This window comes from Thunnus maccoyii, chromosome 21 (assembly GCF_910596095.1).
Source record: "Thunnus maccoyii chromosome 21, fThuMac1.1, whole genome shotgun sequence".
NCBI classification, from domain to species: domain Eukaryota; kingdom Metazoa; phylum Chordata; class Actinopteri; order Scombriformes; family Scombridae; genus Thunnus; species Thunnus maccoyii.
The window spans coordinates 17,201,679-17,224,510 of NC_056553.1; the positions used below are offsets into that span (position 1 = coordinate 17,201,679).

General features: G+C 40.0%; 1 protein-coding gene across 6 annotated transcripts in view; it reads right to left on the reverse strand.

Moving 5' to 3' along the window:
• The window catches only part of ctnnd2a (catenin (cadherin-associated protein), delta 2a), a 279,187-nt gene that overhangs the window by 158,062 nt on the left and 98,293 nt on the right, over positions 1-22,832 (reverse strand). For all 6 annotated transcript variants that reach the window (XM_042399032.1, XM_042399031.1, XM_042399029.1 and 3 more), the window contains one exon: positions 15,840-15,952. In XM_042399032.1, coding sequence (XP_042254966.1) covers positions 15,840-15,952 — 113 coding nt within the window. The remainder of the gene's footprint in view (positions 1-15,839; positions 15,953-22,832) is intronic.

Consider the following 22,832-nt stretch of genomic DNA (forward strand, 5'->3'; position numbering starts at 1 on the left):
TTTTCTTATAAATATTCTTGTCTCTGGCACATACTTGTCAACTCTTCACCTTCCCTCTTCCTCTTCTTTATTCTCACTCATCTGTTTCCCATTCTCTCTATACGTTCCTCTCTTCAGTCATCTTTCTCACTCATTTATCGCTCATTTCTCTCTCTTGGTCTCTCAAGTCTCTAGACGTTGTCCATTAGCAACATAACCTGCAGTATTCTATCTAAATAGATCTAAAATATACTCTAAATATACCCAGTGAATATAAACAAGACGGTTGGTTGAGCATACCTAAATAAAAGCTGTAAGTATGTGTTAGTGGAGTATTTCCCTTCATTCCCTTCAACCACCACATGTGGTCAAAGTACCTTCAATACAATCTCTTTCAGTGTTATTAGTGCCTGTCTTATGTCGGTTTTAAAGGGCACATAACAGGCTTTTTGTGTTTTTCTGTCATTTGTCAAAGTTCAAACACTTGAGGTGAATGTATGTAAAAATGCCACCTACAAGTCAAAAGCCCTGGCTTCAGCCTGCTCTGAACGCTCCATCTGCAACGTTACCTCTACTTGATGTGCAAAATAATCCAATGACATGAGCTATTTTTAATTCTCCCTATATTCAGTTGCATCCTAAGACATTTTCAAAATTCCAAGTATTCCCTTGTCTAGAAAATATCTCATAACTTTCCAAAATTCCATAACTGGTGGTAAACTAGTGTTGCAAATTATGATTTAGGCGCTAAATATTGTGTTTTGTTACCATAACCAGTTTACTTTAATCTGGTTAAACGGAAACCTTTTCTCTAAAACACTGATCGCACTATCACCGCACACACTCACACACAGAATAATACATGCCTACAAGACGGCGGACAGGCATGCAGGGCATCACACATGCATGATCCTGCACACACACACACACACACACACACACACACACAGACTTTTTTCAGCTATTCCTGTTGAATTGGCGGCAAAGCAGAGATCATAATCCCACATAAATGCATACTTATAACTGCCTTCACTGACACACACACACACACACACACTCTCCTTCAGAATAATTATAAGCACCAAAGTCAAAAGGAGTGCCAAAGCAAATGAAGCACACACACACACTGAAAGTTTTCTGTAATGAGTTCAGGGTAACTTCAGCACAGAGTGGAGCCCCTTCAGCACTGATTAGACATAAACACATCAGCATTGAAGATGGGGACTAGCAAGAAAACATGTTGTTTTTTGGACTAATAAGGCAACAATAAACACATCAACAAATATGAATGATACAGTATCCCTCACGACCAGGCGGTAACATGTTTATCACCTTGTTTTAACCTGTAATTATAGTGTTCCCCTGAGCAAATCATTGTAATTTAGAAAACGCCAAAAGCAGTAGCGAGATGCATCATAAATCCACGTTTTAAAATGTGATCAGAGCTGTCTGACGAAGAAGTGATGAATTAGTAACATGGGTAAACAAACCCACTATGGACATACAATGAGGGACTTTCATGCTATTGATTTCAAAAACAAAGAAAAAAAAGATAACACACATGGCCATCAGGTGTCCTATTATATAACCCCTGGGGAAACTTTCATTTCTTTTGTTAATAAGCTAATTTCTCCTCTGTGTTTCTGCCTTTCTCCTCTGCTTTTTCTCCACACCTTGCATTTCAGAATCAGTCTCCTTCCTGTTCTTTTTTTTTTTTTTTATCTTTCTCTGTGTTTTGTCCCAGTGTTTCTCTCTCAGTTTCTTTCTATCACACACTCTCTCTATTTTTCTCTCTCTGTCTGCCTCTCTGGCATGGTTTGGTTGGTTCTTATCTATTCTCACCACTATCTGGTGTTGGGGGAAGATAAGCATGCATTTGCATGTTTAATGAACCAAACACCCCCGACTCCCCTCAGCATGAGGACACACACATACACACGAGTGCACACACATACACACGTACATACGCACACACGGCTGCTGTTGGCCCTGCAGGCCTCCGTCTCCTTGCCGCTGACATGGAGTCACCAGATGCTGACTCCTACAGGAATAAACATGGCCTATCTATCCACCTTCACATCTACAGCTGGAATGACAGGCAAAGGCATATTATTTGGTCTTGCCACATAATTTCAAAACAAAAAGGAAATTATATGACATAATGAAAAGAAACAACTACGTCTGAAGTCAAGCTGGAACTTTATTTGATTGTTAACAGAGAATACATGGTGGCCAATTACCTACCACATTATAATTGTATGTCTGTCATCAGAGATGATGGACACTTTTTTACTACTTTTTACAAAAAGTACATTCGACAAAATATAAATACTGTAGAGCAATGAACAAAATAAATATTCTGTTTACCCTCAGTGAGATACTTGGGCTTGCTTCTGGGAAAATGAGATCAAGTCATGGTGGGATGGGTGAGAGGCTGACATGCAAAGTAGCATCCAAGTTGCTTTCAGTTCCTTGCCTCTGGTTTTGTGACAGTCACAATGGAAAACCCTGACTCACATAAATAGGTGGTGGTGGTGAAAGGCAACAGAAATTTGATTGCCCATTTTGACAGAGAGGGATACTGACTGGCAGCCAGTATCCAGAATGAAGCAAGGTCAACTTGTGTGAGCTGAGGCTTCAGGCTGCTGTCTGCTGATAGTTTCATCAGTTCATTTCCCAACACAGTGGATAGAGACGAGTCTTCTGAAGCAGGATCAGCAGAGAAAACTAGCAAGCTAACAGCTAAAGCTAGCTTAAACTGTGACTGGTCATTGAAATTATGCATTTTAAATTAATGTTTTTATTTATTTAGATATAAAAATAACTAACTTCGCAAACTTTGTAAATAATCAGAATTTTTTTTAACCATTTGGCAGTACTACTGCCTCTGCAGCCCACTAGATGGCGTTCTGAAGCCCACCTGTGGGTTGTGGCCCACTGGTTGAGAATGGCTGCTGTAGAAGATACTGTATAGCCTCAGTAACACAGTCTCACAGACTGTAAACAAATCCTATACCTATGTGGAGAAAAAAACATGCTGCTCAATGCAGCTAAAGATGTTCATCACTATCACATAAGAGAAATTAGCCAAAGCACTGAATGGTGAATACCTTTTCTATGACTGTACAATACATACTATTATATTACATGCATAGAGAGCTTTTTACCATTGGTAAAGAAGACTGGATAGAATCAGATTCACAATCCTCAAAGCTGTGTACTGACAAAAAAAAAAAGAACCACACTTGTTCATTTATTTGAGACTATTTTGTCACTCTCATTTCATGTAGTTCTATTACATCTGCTGTTGCCATGGGTGTGTGAAAAGTGTGACATCTGTTTGTCAGCAAGATATTATTTGTCCAAAACAAGAAAACTATTGTTTTATTGTAATAGTATAAAAGTAAGAGAGTGACCTTCCTTCAAAATGAAAGAGGTGAGGTGAAAGGACGTGGCCAAACTGATAAAAAACAAAACAACAAAAAAAAAACAACTGCAGGCTCTTGTGTTTACCACAAAGAAGAACAAGCTGAAAAATTGACTACATGCAGCTACCCATCAAAATGACAAACTGAAACGAGCGCAGACAAGCAGCACCCCCTTTTTGGTTTCACATTTTTGCAGATTGTTTCTCGAAACTAGACCGTGAGGATTGGCAGAGCTTCCACTGTTCTGGCTGCTGTTCAAGAAATCAGCCATCGACTGGACAAGCAAGATTTAAGCTCGTAGTATACTTGGTATACACTGGCTGTACTTAAGCGTCCCAGAGCAACAATCAATCCCTAAATCCCTTCCCACACTCAAGTGTTGCTCTGTAGCACACTCTAACTTCCACCTTCTTGTTGAAGATGAGATAAAAGTGCATTATCAATCAGCAACATAATTAAAATATTGCTGTTGTTTTTTTTTTAAATCAGTGTATCATCAAGGGAAGGATATGGATTCTTCTGTCATTAAGTCTGAAGGTCTTTACAGTAACAAGCAAGCAAGAAGGTAAGCAATCTTCATTTAAACTATAGCTAACTCGGCTGCTAGCGCCGCTATAACGCCATTTTAAGGAAATGCATAGCTAAAAGTAGGATTCCTCCATATGCAGTATGGTGAAATGTGTCATACGAATAAAAAAAAAAACCCCTCGCTGAAAGCCAAGACGTAATTTAAGAGCAAAGACGGATAGATATAGGAGAGAGATGAAACAACACAGAGAGAGGCAGACAGAAAGATAGACATTGGAGACGACAGCGGTGTGAGAGATGTCGCCACCTGCCACCATTTTTCTCCTCTCCTCTTGGAAATGCATCATCAGTCATTAGGCGGGAGCATGACTCGCGGTTTCATCATCATTCAAACAGACACACACATACACACGCTCGCACAAGCCCAAACACAAGGCGTATTTTAAGGTATAATGCAGCGGCCTATAATTTGAGTTCCCTCTATGCAGCATTTTGCTGAGCTTATAAAACCGCCTGCAGCTAATGGTGTGATGGATCCCTCTATTATCACCCAACGCAGGAGACGAGAGTGGGGTATAGTGAGATAAAGGAATGTAATTGGATAGTATTTTAGCTGTGGCAAAAACAGGAAGGTGGTCAGGGACAGAAAGAGAGCACAGGAAAAAGCTGTAAAATGATAACCGCATGATGAAGTCTAAAAGCTGTCTGAACGTGATGGACCTGTCCAATAAATTAAATCGTACATAAAACAGAAATCACTACTATGTGTACTGTGTCTGTAAACTCATTTCAAATTAATGTGATGCAATATTGTAGTGAACAAATGATGGGTTATAATGTTACGCAGTGCATCAAAATTCTGTAAAACGATTACAGAACTATGTATTATGACACTTTCAGTCAACCTTTAAAATAAAATTATGAATGATTAAAAAGGACTCTGTGGCCGATTTCAAGCACAAACTTTTTACAGCAAATGTACAGAAAATGTATTCTTATCTATATGTTTAAAACACTGATGTCAAACAGGTTTTGAAGACAAGAACAGAAGAGAAGAAAGCAGAGAGAGAGAGAGAGGAAAAATTCTGAGGAGATGAGCTGAAAGGAAGAAGAGAAGAAAAATAGTGTGCATTTGGGAAATGGTCTGCTTTTAGATAGCACTTTTATCCAAAGCACTTTACAATTTGCCTCTCATTCATCCATCTGTACACACACACATCGCACACCGATGGCAGCGAGCTACCGTGAAAGGCACTGGCATGACCGTCGGGAGCAACTTGGAGTTCAGCGTCTTGCCCAAAGACACATGTCCCTCGAGCCGGAGCTGAACCGGCAAACTTAAGGAGTTCTCGTATTGGTGAGGAAATGTGTGCGGATGTGTGTGTGTGTGTGTGTGGGTGTGTTTGTACACGCGGCGCAAAGAGCGGCGCTGGTCCCTGCTGGTGTCGAACTAAATGTCACAGCTTGATTAGAATAGCCCTATAAGGCTCTGGGATTGGGCACCGACGCACAGCAGGGCGAGCATATGTATGTAGTGACTCATGGCTTTTGTTCACTCTCTCTCTTGCTCTCTCTTTCACACACACACACACACACACACACACACAAGCTCATACTCTTGGACACACAGGCTTTACCTTTCTCTGACCTACCCATGGGGTCTTTGGGCAGATGTGTAAGTCTGAACAACACAATCAGAAAGCTGTTACTGCCTCAGGACATGAACTTTACACCTCACTTTCTCTTTCTCTCTCTCTCCCTCTCTCTCTCTCTCTCCGGGGTTGCCAGGCCCGCGGTTTTCCCGTGGAATTAGGCTACTTTTGAAGTGTTGCCGCAGGTTACATTTTTTTTGTCCGCTGGTTGGGTAGGCCTATTTTGTATGCAAATTACATGAATAATATCTATAAATAAAAAATCCATATTTTAAATGAAATAATTTATTAATACCCAAATCCTACCAGACTGACTCCAGATCAGCAAGTACACACATGCTAACACGCCACCCATGTACACACACACACACACACACTCTCTCTCAGCCGCCCGGCGCCCGCCTCTCGACCCCAACTCTGTATAGACAGTTATGGAATAACTAAATCTTATCAGACTGAATCCCTGAGACTACAGAAAGGTTGAGAACCACTGGTCTACACTACGGAGCTATATTTTATTTATGATAATATACTGTATCTAATTACACAAGGTCATTTTAGGACCTGGGCGAAAGAACTGTTAAGGGAAAACAACTTTTAACGCTCGCACATACATTATACATTTGGCAGTGATAACAAGGCTGTTGAACTTTAAAAGCAGTGTATGTGGTTTGGCAGAGGCATACGTATATTTGAGTTCTGGTACTGGGCTGGTTTTGATTGACCATTTTGCTGATTTTGTTACACAGACCTGGCAACCCTCTCTCTCTCTCTCTCTTTCATACACACACATTTCTGTCCCTGAATCTGTATCTCTGTGTATCAGTTCAATATGTTACCTTGGCATTGATGTTAGATACACTCTAGTTCTGCAGTATATAGGACATGCAAACAGCTGAATAACAGCAATATAAATTGTTTTGTGTGTGTCCATGCATTGGTCTTTGTGTGTATCAATGTGTGTGAGATACAGCACTGTATTCATCGGGATCTGAGTTTCTGAGTGTTCATTGACCTTGGATTCTCTTCTCTCTTATGCATAATATATAATTTGGCGCACATATAAACACACTACTAATGACCTGGTACCAGCATGTACTCGAGGTCATCCATACTAAAAACTTATTTCAGTGCTTAGACACGTTTCTTTCAATATATGTGCAGAAATATAAGAGTTTTAGTAGCCTTTTTGGAAGTCATTAGAATTCAGTGTAGCCTGAAGCAAGGATCTGTCTGTTTACAAAACAGACGTAATCCACATGCTTCGACCCATGAACACATGACGGCAGGATACATAAATTATATTGCCAAATGGGACGTCTGGTCAACAGAGCTCATCAAAACTAGCACAGAGTGATTATCACACACACACATATTGATATCCAGTACTGGATAGACTGTACTGGAGGTAAGTGAGAGAGTTCAGTTTATCAGTACAGTGATAATACAGTGAACTAAAATAATAATAATGAATGTAATAAATGAGAATAAAAAAATAGAGATAGATGGGTAGAGCAGGAGAAAGAAGGAGAGAAGGACAAGAAAATGAAACAATGGAAACAGAGGAGATACAGAGAGAGAGAGAGAAGGAAAAAAATGAAAAATAATAAATCAATGAACCTATTCTGTGGCTGCCACAGGGTAATGAAAGCTATTTATTAGCCTTCTCTCTCTCCCTCTGTCCTTTCTTTCTTTCTCTCCCCCTCTTTCCCTCACTCTTTCTACGTATCTTTGCCCCCACCTACAGCATTGATACTCCCATCTCTCTTCACTAAACGCTAACAATTCCATTAAGCACAACAAAACACTCATTTAGAGGTCACACTTGTTTCGCTCAACTTCCCTTGTCATCTGCATACCAACTGCAGGGGCTGCCTACCTCGGCTTGGATTCTTGTTATCTGACATGACCTTTCCAGTTAAAATAATTGGTGAATTATAATGCACTCTGTGCTACTCCCTTTTCTTTTTCTTTAATGACATGAGTTTACAACAACTGCACTCAGTCTTTTTCTCACTGTGCACTATCTGTTCTAAAGCATAACCGATTGCTGTAATATCCACATTTCCTCATCTATCATTTCATATATGCATAAAAACTCCATAATACTAGCCACAAGGCATCAAGCTGGTACCATATTTGTTTGTAGCCACTGGAATATGACAACAACATAATTAAATTTAGCCAGTGAATCCATAAGCTTACGTGACATCTCATATATGGCCATGATAATAGACAGCCCCAAGCCACGATTAGCTTAGTAGCCAGCTTCACATCATTTCCTCAACAGTTCATAGACAGTGCTTTACTGCACTAATAATGCTTCCTAAAATGCCCAGCAATGGAACCGCAAGGCAGACAAAGGCTGAGGGGCCTTTAATGATCTGAATCTGTCAAGGAATTGTACATTTATTTGCCTTATATATCAGTGAGCTGCAAAAACACCGGTTAGGCACATGTGAAACAAATTCTGTAATCTGTTGGTCTCTGTGACATTTGCACTTAAGTTTTATGGATGATTTATTTCATTGTTCATTAAAAAAACACTGTTAAGTAAACATAAAGTATAACAAAAAAAAGTTCAGAACTAATGTTCTACTAAAATAGTTGTTATGGATTAGTCAATCAGTTTAAAAACTTGGCACTTGACCTGTAAAGTTCAGGTTTTGTTTGGGAATATTATCAAATTTTTGGAATAATAATATATGGGAAAATAACTGTTGACATAAAGACTCAATGGAAGTTTTACACTATTCTTCTATGCGATGTTAAAGCTACTCATACAGTATCAACAACCTGAAAGTCACACTGTGTTGACTTCCAACACCTGTATAATAAATCAACTCTTTATCCAGCTACAGTATATATTACAAACAAATAACATGTCACAATGAATTATTCAAGTGAAATCACCTTCCTCTGATGCAGCCACATTAGCTATATCATGGGATTTCCTGTTCTCATCTTAACAGCGTTTGGTGCTGCATCGGTGTTTGTCTTGGCATCTCCGTAACGGTGAAAAACAGATGAACACTAACTAAAAATGCATCAACCATATATTCAGTGATACACCCCTTTAAAAGAGCACTGAGGGCTTGAGCTGCACAGCCAGTCAGGCTGAAAAGACAGCAGGAGCAAATATTTCCCACTGGCTGCCACTTACCACTAATGTTAGAAAAATGATAAATTAGTCTCGGCATGGTGTTTGGAGTCTACGTGTTTGCATGCGGGTGTGTGTGTGTGTGTGTGTGCGCCAGTGTGTGTTTCCTTCTTGTAAAGTGTTGTGTCGCATGCCAACAGTTCACAGTGTGAACAGATGTTAGTCAGTAATGCCCTGGGTTGCTGCACCACAGTCGGGCATTTTTTAGGGTCCTCAGCTCTGAGGAGGAGTCCATGGAGATGCCTGAATTGCTTTATCGAGCGGAACACAACTAAGGACATGCAGGCTCGCAGCGGCTGCCAAGAACACACACGGACACGCAAACACAGCACTCGCTCCGAGCATATGCTATACAAAAACCCATAAACAGAGGGAATATAAAAACCCACACATTTGGAATAATAATACACACACAAACACACACACACACACACACACACACACACACACACACACACAGACTACAGGGTACCAGGTAGCATGTGCTCTTAAGTTCACTTTCACCCTGACAGGCTTCTAACAGAGTAATGGACCCACAGCTGACTGAACATGGTGGCTGCAGCTTAAAGCCCACAGGAAACCTTGTCTGAGAGGATACAGTCTCTTAAAAAGGAGAAACACAACTTTAGAAGGATCACATAACAGTAAGTTTATCATGAAATGACACAAAATAGAATAGAATATATAAAACCTGTCTCCCTTTTTACTCCAAGTGCCTTCCTTCATTTTTACCGTGTGCTTCATTATAACACCTCTTCACTCAGAGCCAACCACTACACTCTATATTTAGCCACTGCCTGTCATCGAGACCCTGATGAAGGAGAGGAAAATGAGTGGTGATGTTGGAGACCATGGGAAAGGTTAGTGCTGTCTCTTTGAATAGCATCAGACTCTCTCTGATCATTCACAGTTACATTGCAGACACTAATATCTATACTTAGGCTTGGAACAAAAAACAGACCCTATTGGAATCTGCATAAAAGATAATGTCAATCATAATGGAAGAAAAAATAAAAATGGGCAAACCATAGACTGTATGTAAAGTTGGACACAGCGGGGCGTGATGTAACCCATTGGTTTGCATTGGAGCTGGTTTGAAGCTCAGAGTTGCTGCTTATGGTTGGCGCCATCTTTTCCGTTTGGAGCCAGGACCTTCCATATAAGGAGTCTGGAAACACGCTAACTTACCGGGAACACCGAGCAGTGCAGACTTGTGCTAACGTTAGCTAACTAACATGGCAGGTATCATTGACTTAGTGAAATATTGCGACAATAGTTTGACTCAGTGCGTGTCCCGGAGCCAAGGAGAGCAGCAGGTGAACCAACACAGCGGACATCGAAGCTACTATTTGTCTTTATATCTTATTAACAGAGCAATGATTCCCATTTTGAATGGAGCTCTATTGCAGCCAGAGACTTTCTGGAGCCAGCACCTTGCAGCCGTCAGTGGTATTGCACTTTAAGGGACTTTCGCATTGGCTTCAATTCCAAGCTGATTGGTTGATGCTGCTTGGGGCAAACTCAGAGGTGAGCTATCACATGTGTGTATGTATAAGCACAAAAAGGAAGACAAATACACATCACAAGTTTTAGCTGACATGCACTGACACATTTAAGTGCACACAGTGATGGATGTGGACTCAGTGGAATATTTTGAGCTGTCAAGCAGACAAAAGCTTAGCTAATCCAATCCTCTAAATCTGAAGTGATAATCAGTAGATGATGCAACTGTGACTTGCGGCAGACTTGACAGCAGACAGACTATTGCTGGTGCGCGCACACACACACACACACACACACACACACACACACACACGCACACACAGAGGCATGCAGACATTCTCACAAGCATAAAGCAAATGCAACTCAACATGCACAAAGTTTAGATAAAACCACAGTGAAGACTTTTAACATATATGTTGAAAGAATGAAGACAAGAGTATCACATGATGTTTCCAGTTAGAACAATTAGCACAAATTATTTCATCATATGAAAGTGACACACCCCATGTTGGGTTCAAGTGGGAGATTAAGCTCCACAAAGAGTAAAAAACTTGCTGAAAAAATATTCAAGTCCAGACAAGCTATCTGGATGGCTCTATTAAGACAGAGTCTCGGTTCTTTGCTTTCTTAGCTGCATTATTCAAAAATATTGACTCACCTGTCCAATATCATGACAATAATATATGGGGATTATGTTTGGAGTGGATTTTGCCTTAATGGCTTCACATTAGACTAAGGCAAACAAATCATAGGGTCAAGAGTAACAAGTGGAGAACAGTTTGAAAGATGAGCTGAAATTATCTCCAAACTTTGCAAAAAAATCAATGCAAATATATGAATAATATGAAAGGCTTTTAATTTGTGATGTGATCTTGAAAACTTAGCTTTAAGGGGTATATGGTTTATTTAGAGCTCAACTTATTTAACTTGTAACAAATTCATCTTAGTTAACATTTATTAACATAAACACTATCAGCAATAAAAAATAAAAAACCCATCATTGGCATTTTATGTTAGCCACTTACAAATTAATACACCAGAGTTCATTTTAGAGCTTTGGTTTATTAAAGAATGAATATATAAAAATAAAAACATGTTACCTTCTGGCAAATCATCTGGCATGAATGGCTTAACAGCAGAGTTCTTTAAATGCTATGTGACTGAGCTTATGATGCAGATGTTCAAGGAAGCTTTTAGAGAAGGAAAACTGCCTCCTTCTTTATCACAAGCCATTATTACCCTTATTCTTAAGAATGATAAGGATCCATGTGACTGTAAATGCCTCAGACCAATCAGCTTGATTTCGACAGATTGTAAAACATTTTATCGAATCTACTGACTAATCGAACTGACAAAGTGATCACATCTCTAATTCATCCTGATCAGGTGGGATTTATTAGTAAAAGACACTCATAACATAAGTCAGCTACTTGATATAATATGGCCAGTCCAGGATTTAAATTCTCCAGTTGCACCTATTTTACTAGATGCGGAAAAAGTGTTTGATCATTTGGAATGGAGATACCTGTTCAACAATCTTAGAGCCTTTGGGTTTGTTCAGACGTCTATGACATGGATAGAGGTTCTGTATAATCAACCAGAGGCAGCGGTGCAGACAAGCAAAATCAATTCTTCCTATTTCACATTAGGCAGAGGCACTAGACAAGGCTCAGGTCTTTCTCTTGCACTCTTCTGTCTAGCACTGGAACCGCTAGTGGCTGCAATACGTCAAAATGATCCCTTCCCATAAACAGTTCACAAGTTTATATTGTACGTGGATGATGTTTTGTTGATGGTATCTGAGTGAGGTCAGTCAATCCCAGTTTTGCTTAACTCTACTGACTTGTTCTCGAAGCTCTCTGGAAATAAAATGAACTGGTAAAAATCTGAAGCACTCCCACTGACTTCCTACTGCCCCAAATCTTTTTTCCAAGCAGGGTCATTTCAAGGGCTTCAAAAGGGTATGAGGTACCTAGGCATTTCATTTCCTCGTCAAGTGAGTGAAATTATGGAAAAAAACAAAACAAAACTTTGAGCCCCTGCTGAGGAAACTTTTATCGGATATAGAAATATGGTTCTCACTCTTCTTATCCTGATGGGGCAAAGTGAATTATTGAAGATAAACAATCTCCTCCAATCCCTACCTATCAACATACCTAGAAAGTTTTTCAAACATTTTGATAGAATATGTAACAATTTCTTGTGGAACAGGAAATGTCTCCAGATGTGCTTGCAAAGGCTCTAACTTCCATTTGACAGGGGGGTTTAGGACTGCCTAAGCTGCTATTTTATCATTATGCCTTCAGTACCAGACATTTTGCTCAGTGGGCATTACTCCCAGAGAGAACTCCCCTGTGAATGAGATGGAGCAGGTGATAGGCTGGCCTCTCCCTCTGTTGAACTGCTTGTCTACCAAATTGTCTCCCCAGTATCGATCCCACCCTATCATATCCCATCTGCAGGATACGTAGAGGATAACATGTCAGATGTTCAATCTAAATTCTTATCTTAAATCAGAGTCAAGTATATGGTTGAATCCCAAATTACTAATAGGCAAAGCCCCTTTCTTATGGAAAGAATGGGGGGGATAAAGGCATTCTCACACTTGGAGAGCTATACGAAGAAAACACTCTCAAAACATTTAATAAGCTAGTCCTAGATTTTGACCTTCCCAGATCTAAGCTCTGGCAATATTTACAACTTGGGCACTTACTAACACAGGTCTTTGGCTCACCCAGAAATGTCTCACAAAATTTCAATATTCTCACTGGCATCGCTATGGTTTATGGAACAGGCCATAAGCCTTCATTTTATTATTCAAAGATCCTTGATCAGGCCAATACAGTACCTGATGTTCTAAAGATAGCCTGAGAATGGGACCTGGGCCTTTCATTAAGTGTACAGGAGTGGGAGGGGATTTGTGGAAACACTAAGAAAATGTCAAGGGATATTAGAATTAGGCTTATCCAACACAAAATTCTCAACCGATTTTACTGGACACCTTCTCAATGTCACAGACAGCAACTGTTTCAGTAATAGTTTCCACTGCAGCACTAACTAAACTGTTTCAGTAATGAAGCTTAGCCAAAGTTCAGTCAGGAAGACTATCTTTTCCATGCTCAGGTCTGTAGTATTATTTCTCAAACCATCTGTCATTCCCATCCCTCGCACATGCTGACTTATAATTTCCTTGCTGTCATTCCCCTGGGCGTCAATTAAGACGTCAGCTGGTCACATCTAACCAATTGCACAACGACACACCTTCACTGTCAGCCCATCATATTGCGGTTGTCTTTTTAAATATGTTTTCTCCCTCGGGGCCTTAGTGCTTTCATGGTGCCGTTTTGCACGCCCCACCACCTCCCCATCGCTGCCAAGCCTTCGCATATTCATCAGTGCATCACTTCATCAACCTCATCAGCCTTATCAGTCTCAACAGAAGTCATCAGCCGCCACCACCACCACCATGGTGGGATTTATCTTGCTGCTGCTAAGGACTGATGTCCCTTGATTCAAAATCTCCCTGTAGAGTCTATGTTCCAAAGACTTTTGACAACAGTTAATCAACAATATCATCTGTTTAATAAATAGATTCATTCTTTTTTACTTCATTCACTTATCTCTCCCAACTAAAAGAGTTTTGGCCAGTGAGCCATTGTTGGATGTTTACATTTCTCAAAATAAAAGACTCAAAATGTTATTTTCTATGTTTCTTTTTTTTCTGCTGCACTGAAATCGTACCAAACCCCAAAAAAGAGGTACATTACTTTCTTTAATAAGAAATTGTTTTTGATGTTGGTGCTATTTTTGTGAATCCCTATCCAGGTATATTAACAGATAATGGAAATGCAACACAAACTCAAGAAGGAATCCTCTAAAGTTTCAATAAAAAGTCTCATCTGAGACTCAGCTGGAGCAAATAGAACAAATTGTTCAAAAGTGTCTTTTTTTTCCAGACTTACTCTGTTTCACAGCTCCCCCTCAGGGTTGTATACTGTGCAATAAGCTGCCTGAGGGAGTCAGAGGGATGTTGAATATATATGAACCTGACTCTTTGACATGACAGCAAAATTCATGCAAAAACAAAAACATACACGTACACGCAAACACAAGCATAGATGCGGGCAACACCCCAAAAATGATATAAAGAGTAAATAATTTATCCCAACTTTCCACCAAACTTTACTTTTAAAAGTCTGTATCAAAGATCATGCGAGGGGACAGTGATTTAGTGAGAGGAGAGATCAAATATCGAACTCAACGTTTGAGCTATTAGCATACAATTCAATGTTAGCATGCAAGTCACATACATACATATCTCCTTTCCTCCATCCATCCTGCCCTCCCTCTGTCATCTTTACTCCCTCTTTCTGTTAAGAGCTCTCTTTGCCTCATCTGAAAATAATTTTGGCAGCAGAAAGGTCAGTTATAATTGGGGAACATAACAAAGTAGGGTATCGGGGCCGTGGCTAATATGCTAATTAATGCCGTAAAATGAGGAATGGGGTTCCTGGAAGCATAATACTGAGGCTTGACCCGAGTCCTCGTTGCAAAGCAAAGTCTCCACAAGAATTTTTTGTGAACATGAATATGTGGGTGAAGGTGTGTGCTGTCACAGCCTCAGCAATGTTGCAAATGTTGCTGAGAGTTGTGTCAAAGTGTTTGTGATATCAATCCCTCAGCAACTGCCATAGTGTGTGTGTGTGTGTGTGTGTGTGTGTGTGTGTGTGTGTGTGTGTGTGTGTCAGTGCAGTGTGTGATTATGTGCACGTTCTTGTGGTCATACTTTCTCATCGTTGTGCTGTGCGTCTGTCTATACAGTATTTGTGTAAAATTCCCCACAAGCTCGGTGTTATTTTACCTCATGTAACTGCCATTGATATGTGTGTGTGGGAGTGTGTGTGTGTGTGTGTGTGTGCCTGTGTGTGAGTGCGTTTATCTGTGTGTGTGATGTTGTAACCTCAGTCTTGTCCCAATCCATCCCGCTGATAGATGCACCCCACAGCAGGAGGAACACTGTTCTTTTCCAGTAACATCACTCCAAAGATCTGAGGGGAAAAAACTCTGGATGTGTATGCTGTAGTGTGTGTGTGTGTGTGTGTGTGTACTTGTGCAGCTTGAAGGTATATAATGGTGCAGTCAGCGTTGGTGTCATGAAGGACACAGAACCTGTTCCATCATGCTCTAAGTTTACCCATACACTTGTGTGTGCGTGTGAGCGTGCAAACACACTCACATACACACAAAACCTATGTTTGATATAACTGGTGAAGTTATGACCCCCTCACATGTACACGGGTACACACGTGTGTTTTGATGGGCTCTATAGAAGAGGACCTGCTCCCTATGTAGATATAAAGGGCTCATTCTAAGGTAATGAAAGCACAACAATTCCTATTTTCAGGTGATTATACACTAATTAAAACATACTTATGAATATTACACACACAAATAAATATTCTTTCTACACACAAACCAACCACCACACACAAAAGATGGGGACAGTCTGTGTAACCTGATACCACACACACACACACACACACACACACACACACACACACACATAGAAAAACAAGGTTTGCATGTTACCTGATGCTGCTCATGCTGCCTGCCTCTGATCCCAGCTTGCATCTCTCCAGCTGGGTGGCAACAATCTGACGTTCAGCCTCAAGTTCCCTGGTCAGGCGCTCAAACTGAAGCTCCTAAGGAGATAGAGAAAGACAAAGTGTGTGTGTGAAACTAGGAGAAGTGGTGAAGCATTGTCAGCTGCAGGTCATGGAGACAGTTTACAGCTGGAAGACAGCTATGCGACAGTTGAAATGAAACGTCATCATTAACGTGAATGTGACTGACAGGTGAGGAAAGGTTTGAGGTGGAGTGCCAGGTTGAAAGTGTTCTAAATGTGTGAGCAAAAAAACCCTTTAATCCCATCCGATGTGTTGAGCGTGAGGGTAGTCGCTGGAGTAGATGAAGCACTCCTCATGAAACTAGGTTAAAAACTATAAATCTGTATAACAGAGATATCTGTGGGATTCCTTCATGTGATGTATTTGTTATTCCCAGCGAAATGTGTTTGTTATTCCCAGATTAGTTAGACAGATGTAGTTTTTCCGTGTTGTTCAAAAATGAGACATTCACATTTAAAAATGGCACATAATTCAACAAAAAATAGATATAGAGGTGGATGTAAACAAAATGTGTATTGACTTTTAAGATAGTGACTTTTTTGTCCCTTAAGGCAGCTCTAATCAAAATCTTAGTATTAACCATGGATCACATATGAAAAGGGTAACTTGTAGTGACAAATCTATAGACAATTATCTCCCTGCTCTACAGTTTTTCAGACTTTCAGCTCATTGTTTTGCTTTTCCAGCTCAGAACTTAACTGTTTGGATTCAATCCTACCACCCTCATAGTGTTGTTTCAGTGAAAAAGCTCAAAAAAACACACTGTACACAACCTGCTAGCACCAAATGGCAGACAAAGTTAGCTGGTGGAGCACTGGGCAATTAAAGAGACAGATATTTCCCCTTAGGAGTTGGTGAAGAACATAAACAGAGCTTAAAGGAGAGTGGATACTGGACTTAAATGTAGATCTAAATAAGAAAAGTTTGATAAAAAGATTGACATTTAACCCTTTAGGTGATAATATATCATTGTTGTGTGAACACCTTGTTTCCGCTGCCGCCTGGTGGCCAAACATGTCAGCAATTTCAGATTCAATTTAAATATAGTGGTGTCAAAGAAAAAAAAAACATTTCTAACTGCATGGTGAATTAGATGTGAGGGGGAAGAATAATAGAGACTAAAGATGAATCCCCATGCCCTGACCGACAACAACATTGTGTCAAACACACACAGCCTTGTCACACACTAAATTGAGACCTGTGGTGGCACAGCGGGGGTCTCCACAAGAGGGCTCAGGCAAAAAACAAAAAAAGGGTGAATCAAGCTTAACTCCACCATAGAACAATGAAATAACACAATATCCAGTGCAAATTGCTTCACAACGTGAATGGTGTAATTCTACTGTTTCCTCGTGGTTAACATGGAGGAAAAATGACTGCTATCATAATTTCTAGAAATGTAAAATCCTGCCTCACAGTAGCATAAACTGCTTTGCAGTGTTTTAACATGTGATGGGCATTAGGCATTATTCAGATTGGACTTCATGGATACACCAATTCAGACCCTTGTGTTTTATTTTATGAACTCAGCACTGCTGAGTCAGTCTGCATGCAGCCTTAGATGATTTTATGTGTGGCTACAGTTTCCTTCTAGGTTACACTCATGCTAAGACTCACTGTTGGGAGCTGCTTGCTTAAGGCTGCATGGATGGTCAATTCTGGGCGGAGGATCTCCCAACTACTCGGGAACGCATCAGACTTTCCCAACCCCGTTTGTGTGTGTATGTGCTGCTGCATTAGCTATTCAAGTGGCTTACTGACAACACTATATCAGTAATCTAGCTATGAGCCAGACAGATGAGATTTCAAACCCAAAATCGCTATGTGAGTTTGTACATGTATGTGAGTGTGTATGATGTGTGCATGTTGCATTCAAGTTAATCATAGCCACATGGAAGCGGATCAATAGTGCAGTGAACTCCACCCCGCTGACGATATTGTGTATGTACGACTGAGTGCATTTCGTGCGAGACTGAGAGAGTGAGAGTGTGTGTGTGTGTGTGTGTGTGAGCAAGACATAGAGAGAGTGTATGCTGGTTTGATTGGTTTTCTCAAAGCCATTTGAAGCTCTGAATGAGTTGATCCCCAGTCGCTATCTCAAGTCTCCAACCTCAATCCCCTCTCCTCCCCAACACCACAGAGCACAATGCAATTCATCTCCCTCACTCTCTCACCCCTTTTTCACGCACCCTTACAGCAACCACTTACTCATAAATATGCACACTCTTTCTTTCCCTGTCTCCCTCATACACACACATTTATGTTCTTGCTCTCTCTCTCTCTCTCACCCACACACACACACATACATTTTAGTGCCAAAAGCAAGCCCCCGACATATACATGTAGTAGTAGTAGTTCATTGATCTCACAGTGGGAAATTCCTTTATCTGTGCGGCATTACCACACACTTTATGGCATATGAAAAGCATCAGTGCACCGCTCATCTGCTGTGAGTTCACATAGGAATAGTTAATAAGTGAAACTTGTGCCATCATACAGTACTACTACGAATGCACTTCTTTCTTCTCACTCTTTTCTCAATCTTTTTTTTTTCCATTCACTCAATACTCCTGGCTTTCCTCCATTCACTGCTCTACCTCCTGTTAGCAATTGCTCTCTAGAGTTTTCTTGCAGTATCTGCGACAAGATAAATCTCATGCATGTGAAAAACAAAGTAGCAGGTTCAGCCACCCCTATGATTTGCAAAGCGAGGTGACGCTGGGAATTTGTGCAGGGTCTATTAACCCTCTGGATCTGTAATTCTAAATTACAGCTTTGTTTTACACTGAGGTACCTCGCTTCAAAGCCCTGTTCTGCTCCCCACTGCAGACTGCTTTGTCACCTTGTTTGCCACAGCTGCAAATGTTTTAAATCCTCAAGGTGTAAAAATGCAAATCCCTGCACCTAAAGTAGCATTATGCTAATTGATTATATATAATGCCTCAAAAGTAAAGAATCTTAAATGCCTTCTAAGGTAACATGGTAATGCCTGAATGCCAAAACAGATGGGAAACCTGTTCTGTATCAGGGTGAAATTTGTTAAATTATGCATAACCCTTTGTCACTTTGTCTGGCATTGTATTCATTCAAATCCCTGTGCCTAAGGAAGTGGTATGTTGATATGTTATATAAATAATGCCTATGGGACAGCTACATACAGAGACTTTCAAAAGCACATTCATGAATTGGCCGAAGGATAGTAACAATATTTCTACCAGACAAATGAGTTTAACTGTCTCGTCCAATTACATGCTGCTGTGCATTTTGATTAGCTGAAACTACAAGACAATAAAGACCACATTTGAAGCTACCATACCCAATGTGGGAACAGAGGATGCTGCACAAAAAAAAAACTTTGATTTATGTCATTTGGAAACTTACACCTCATTCTCTGTATTGTACTGTAAGTACCAATGTACGTCACTGTGTTGTTAACAGCAGTTAATTCAGATATAAACAGCAGGTGTAACACACTGCCAGAACAGTCAGCTACGCTTGTTAAAATTTTGACATTATCATAATTGCTACACCTAAGAAATCTAAAAAAAACAAAAAAAAAAAACAAAAGATCAGCAACTTACAATAACATCAGAAAGTCTCTGTAATGTTTTAAGGAACAACTTATTTTGGTGAATTATGTTTTTAGCACAGCATACATCTGCCAGCTCAACAACATTTGACTCTGTAATAGCTTACTCACTCACCAAAGTCTGGAAATCATGAAGGGCAGTAAATTAAACCTGACACAAACATAAAATCAGCAGATGGATGGAAAGAAAGTCATTTTGTACTGGCGATGTAAGGAAATATTTTAACAAAAGTGTGACTGGGCTGGGCATTTTCTGAAATAGAGTGAGAGCTCGTTTTTGGGGGTATAAACCTCACATAAATATAACTAGAATGGGAAAAAAAGATGCATATACAAGTAATTAATCTTGACATGCCAAGATGAACTGTGAGACTAAGAGAGACTTCAATTATGGGAAATATCGACACACACAGAGATGGAAAGATGTGTCATCTATTACAAACCATCTGTAGCACACAGCTGCTAAAATCATTAGTTCTTGGATTAACATCTTTAAGTTTTACACTTGAAGTTGTGAATTTGGAGACAAACGTTGTTGTTTTTTTCCTGCCATACATTCAAGGAAACCAACCAAACTGTCTCCCTGCTGGAGTAAAGTCTCCGCCGTACTTCAAAATGTTACCTGAATGTCATCCCACTAATAATAATGCAACAGCACTGATACCAGATCATTGTACAACTAGTATCAAGTATGAACCTAATATTGTAATTGCATCAACATTCAAGTCAAAGGATATGATTTGTCATACCAGCTATATGTCGCTCTGTGTTTTATGAAAAACCAGTTGTTCTTCTGATTCCAAAGATGAAACCTAATTACCAAACAATTTGTTTTGTGCGTAGGAGTATATTTTACCTTGATACAGGCATGGATCACAGTTCAAAAGATCCAAAACTGATGAGTTGGGAGTTTCAGCTGGCACTCCCTGTGCTTCGTCTGTGTGTTTCTATCAAAATGCACGAGGTGTAGGATTCCACTATGTCGTGCATGTGTTGAGTGTGCGCGTATGTCACAGCCTCCCTCTCAGGAATGAATAGGAGACGGAAAGCAGCAGCCGCAGTCAGCCACAAAGGTCTCTATGGCAACTGTAGAACCCCAATCCGCCCCCCAGCATTATAAATGAGGCCCTGACTCCTCCTACGCACAGTCCCTACCCTTTAACATAGTACCTGCATGCTCCTGAACTGCTCTCACAGAGGTGTGTGTGTATATTTCTGAGTCTTTCCCCTACAAAAGCAGACGGTGGTGGCTGGGGGCTACTAACAAGTGCTTATGGAGTGAAAGAATATATATCTAAATATAGTGTACTCAGTGTGGATGCTGACACTGATTCACAGCAGCAACCCTACTAACAGTTTGATCATACAGTAATATAAGCTGCAGTATTTCCCCTTTATATAATCCACCAAAATGCATTTCACAATGCTTTTCTTAAACTTAACTAGATGGCAGAAACCTACACAAACACTGTTTGGTTCCAACATCCTTCGCTCTGGTTACTGATGGGTGACAACAAAGGTGACAAATCCACTTTGTGGAACATTTTGGCATTGGTTTTTAGTTATTTTCCAATGGTTTGGTCAGTCAGTGTTTCCCCAAAGTCAACATCTGACAGTGAAAACAATTTACCAACACCTGGAGAGAAGTCACAGGTCTCCTACAGTTTCTTGGTGAGTAATGTTGACTTAACTGTCCTTCATTTCAGTTTCACCTCAACTATTATTTCCTTTTTTTTTTCCCCCAAGAACATTTCATTGCAAGGAATGCTAATTGGACAGCTGCACAGCAACAAAAACTGTGTTACAGCCCTGTGCACTTTCATCTCTTGCTTTCTGTATTACTATGAACATAGCAGGACTTAAAATTTGAACTGGAATGACAGTGGAGGTAATAGCCTACAAGAATAAAATTTTTCCTTGCTAAATTAATCCCACATTCACAATAAGTATTAGGTACTTAAAATGTATGTTGTATGTGTACACTTCTTTGCATGAAAACCTGTGTATGTGTGTGCATCTGCTAAAATTTAATCCTCCACTCTGATCCAGTGTCCTTCACCAAGGTACTAAAACCCTAACAGCTCCAGAGGAACAATATAAGGGTGACATCTGACCTCTCAGTCTCTCCCCTTCTGAGCCAGCTTACTTTCAAATAAAACATTACTAAACAGACAGGAAAAATAAGAAAAAAGCAATTCTTTTAAAATTTCACTCAAAATCACAGACTGCTATTACAAGCTTTTCATAATGTGACCTTCTCTATCAGTGAATAGAATAAAATGGCAGGTAATTCAAACAATAATTACAAGATTTTATACTCCAGGTATTCATAGAATATCTTGTTTTTGAATACCAAAAATCATTTTTACTTTTCCTTTCTTACTTTATGAACAAACATAGGTTTTGTATTTCTACATCAATTTTACACACATGGGTCAACAATTGTCCATATGTATCCACTATGGAATTTGATAGGAACTTTTGATATTTGGAAATGTTTGCACTTAGAAACATATTTACTGTGGACAACTATTCACCTGCCACACATTTCACAATTCAACATGGCTGCTTTTGCACATCTGATGCATGTAAGTCTCATTTTACAATTGTTTTACCTAAGGAAATATTTGATATCTTGTGAAAGATATTTGTACATAATATTTGAACATTAGGTTAACTCTCATCCTACCAACATATTTAACATACAAGGACAACTAATTGGGGTCCCTGGGAACTTAGTTATTACAGCAAACCTCCTCAAATCCTTGCATACCCCTCCTTCTCAGTGCCTACACCAACTTCACTGCACAACACTGTGATTACACGGGTGTTGTGACCAATGCACAGTGGCTATTCATCAAGGAATAGCTGGGCAAAGAGCTTGTCATGCCACATATGAAGAGGCGCATGGAGGGCACGCCCCACCTCTAAAAGCATATTACAGAGGAAATGGGAAGATGTGGGATAAAAAAAAACAACAAAAAAACACAGCCACCACCCAGCCACAGGGGGACATCAGACAGGAGGGCCGAGTGAAGAGGAAGAAGTGCAAAATCTGCCCAGCTGCCAAAAGACAGAAAAGTGAGCAGCTGATGTTCCCAGTGGAGCAAACATGGAGCACAAACATGTAGTTTTTATTTGTGAGGCATGCAAGCACTGAGATGGCAATTTGCGCTGTGCCCATGTGATTTTATTCCATCAGTTTTATTTTCTTTTATTCGGTCACATTCACCACAGTTCACAACAGATGCACTACGGCTCGATATCAGTGTTATCGGTTATCAGTGATATGTGTATGTTATGTGT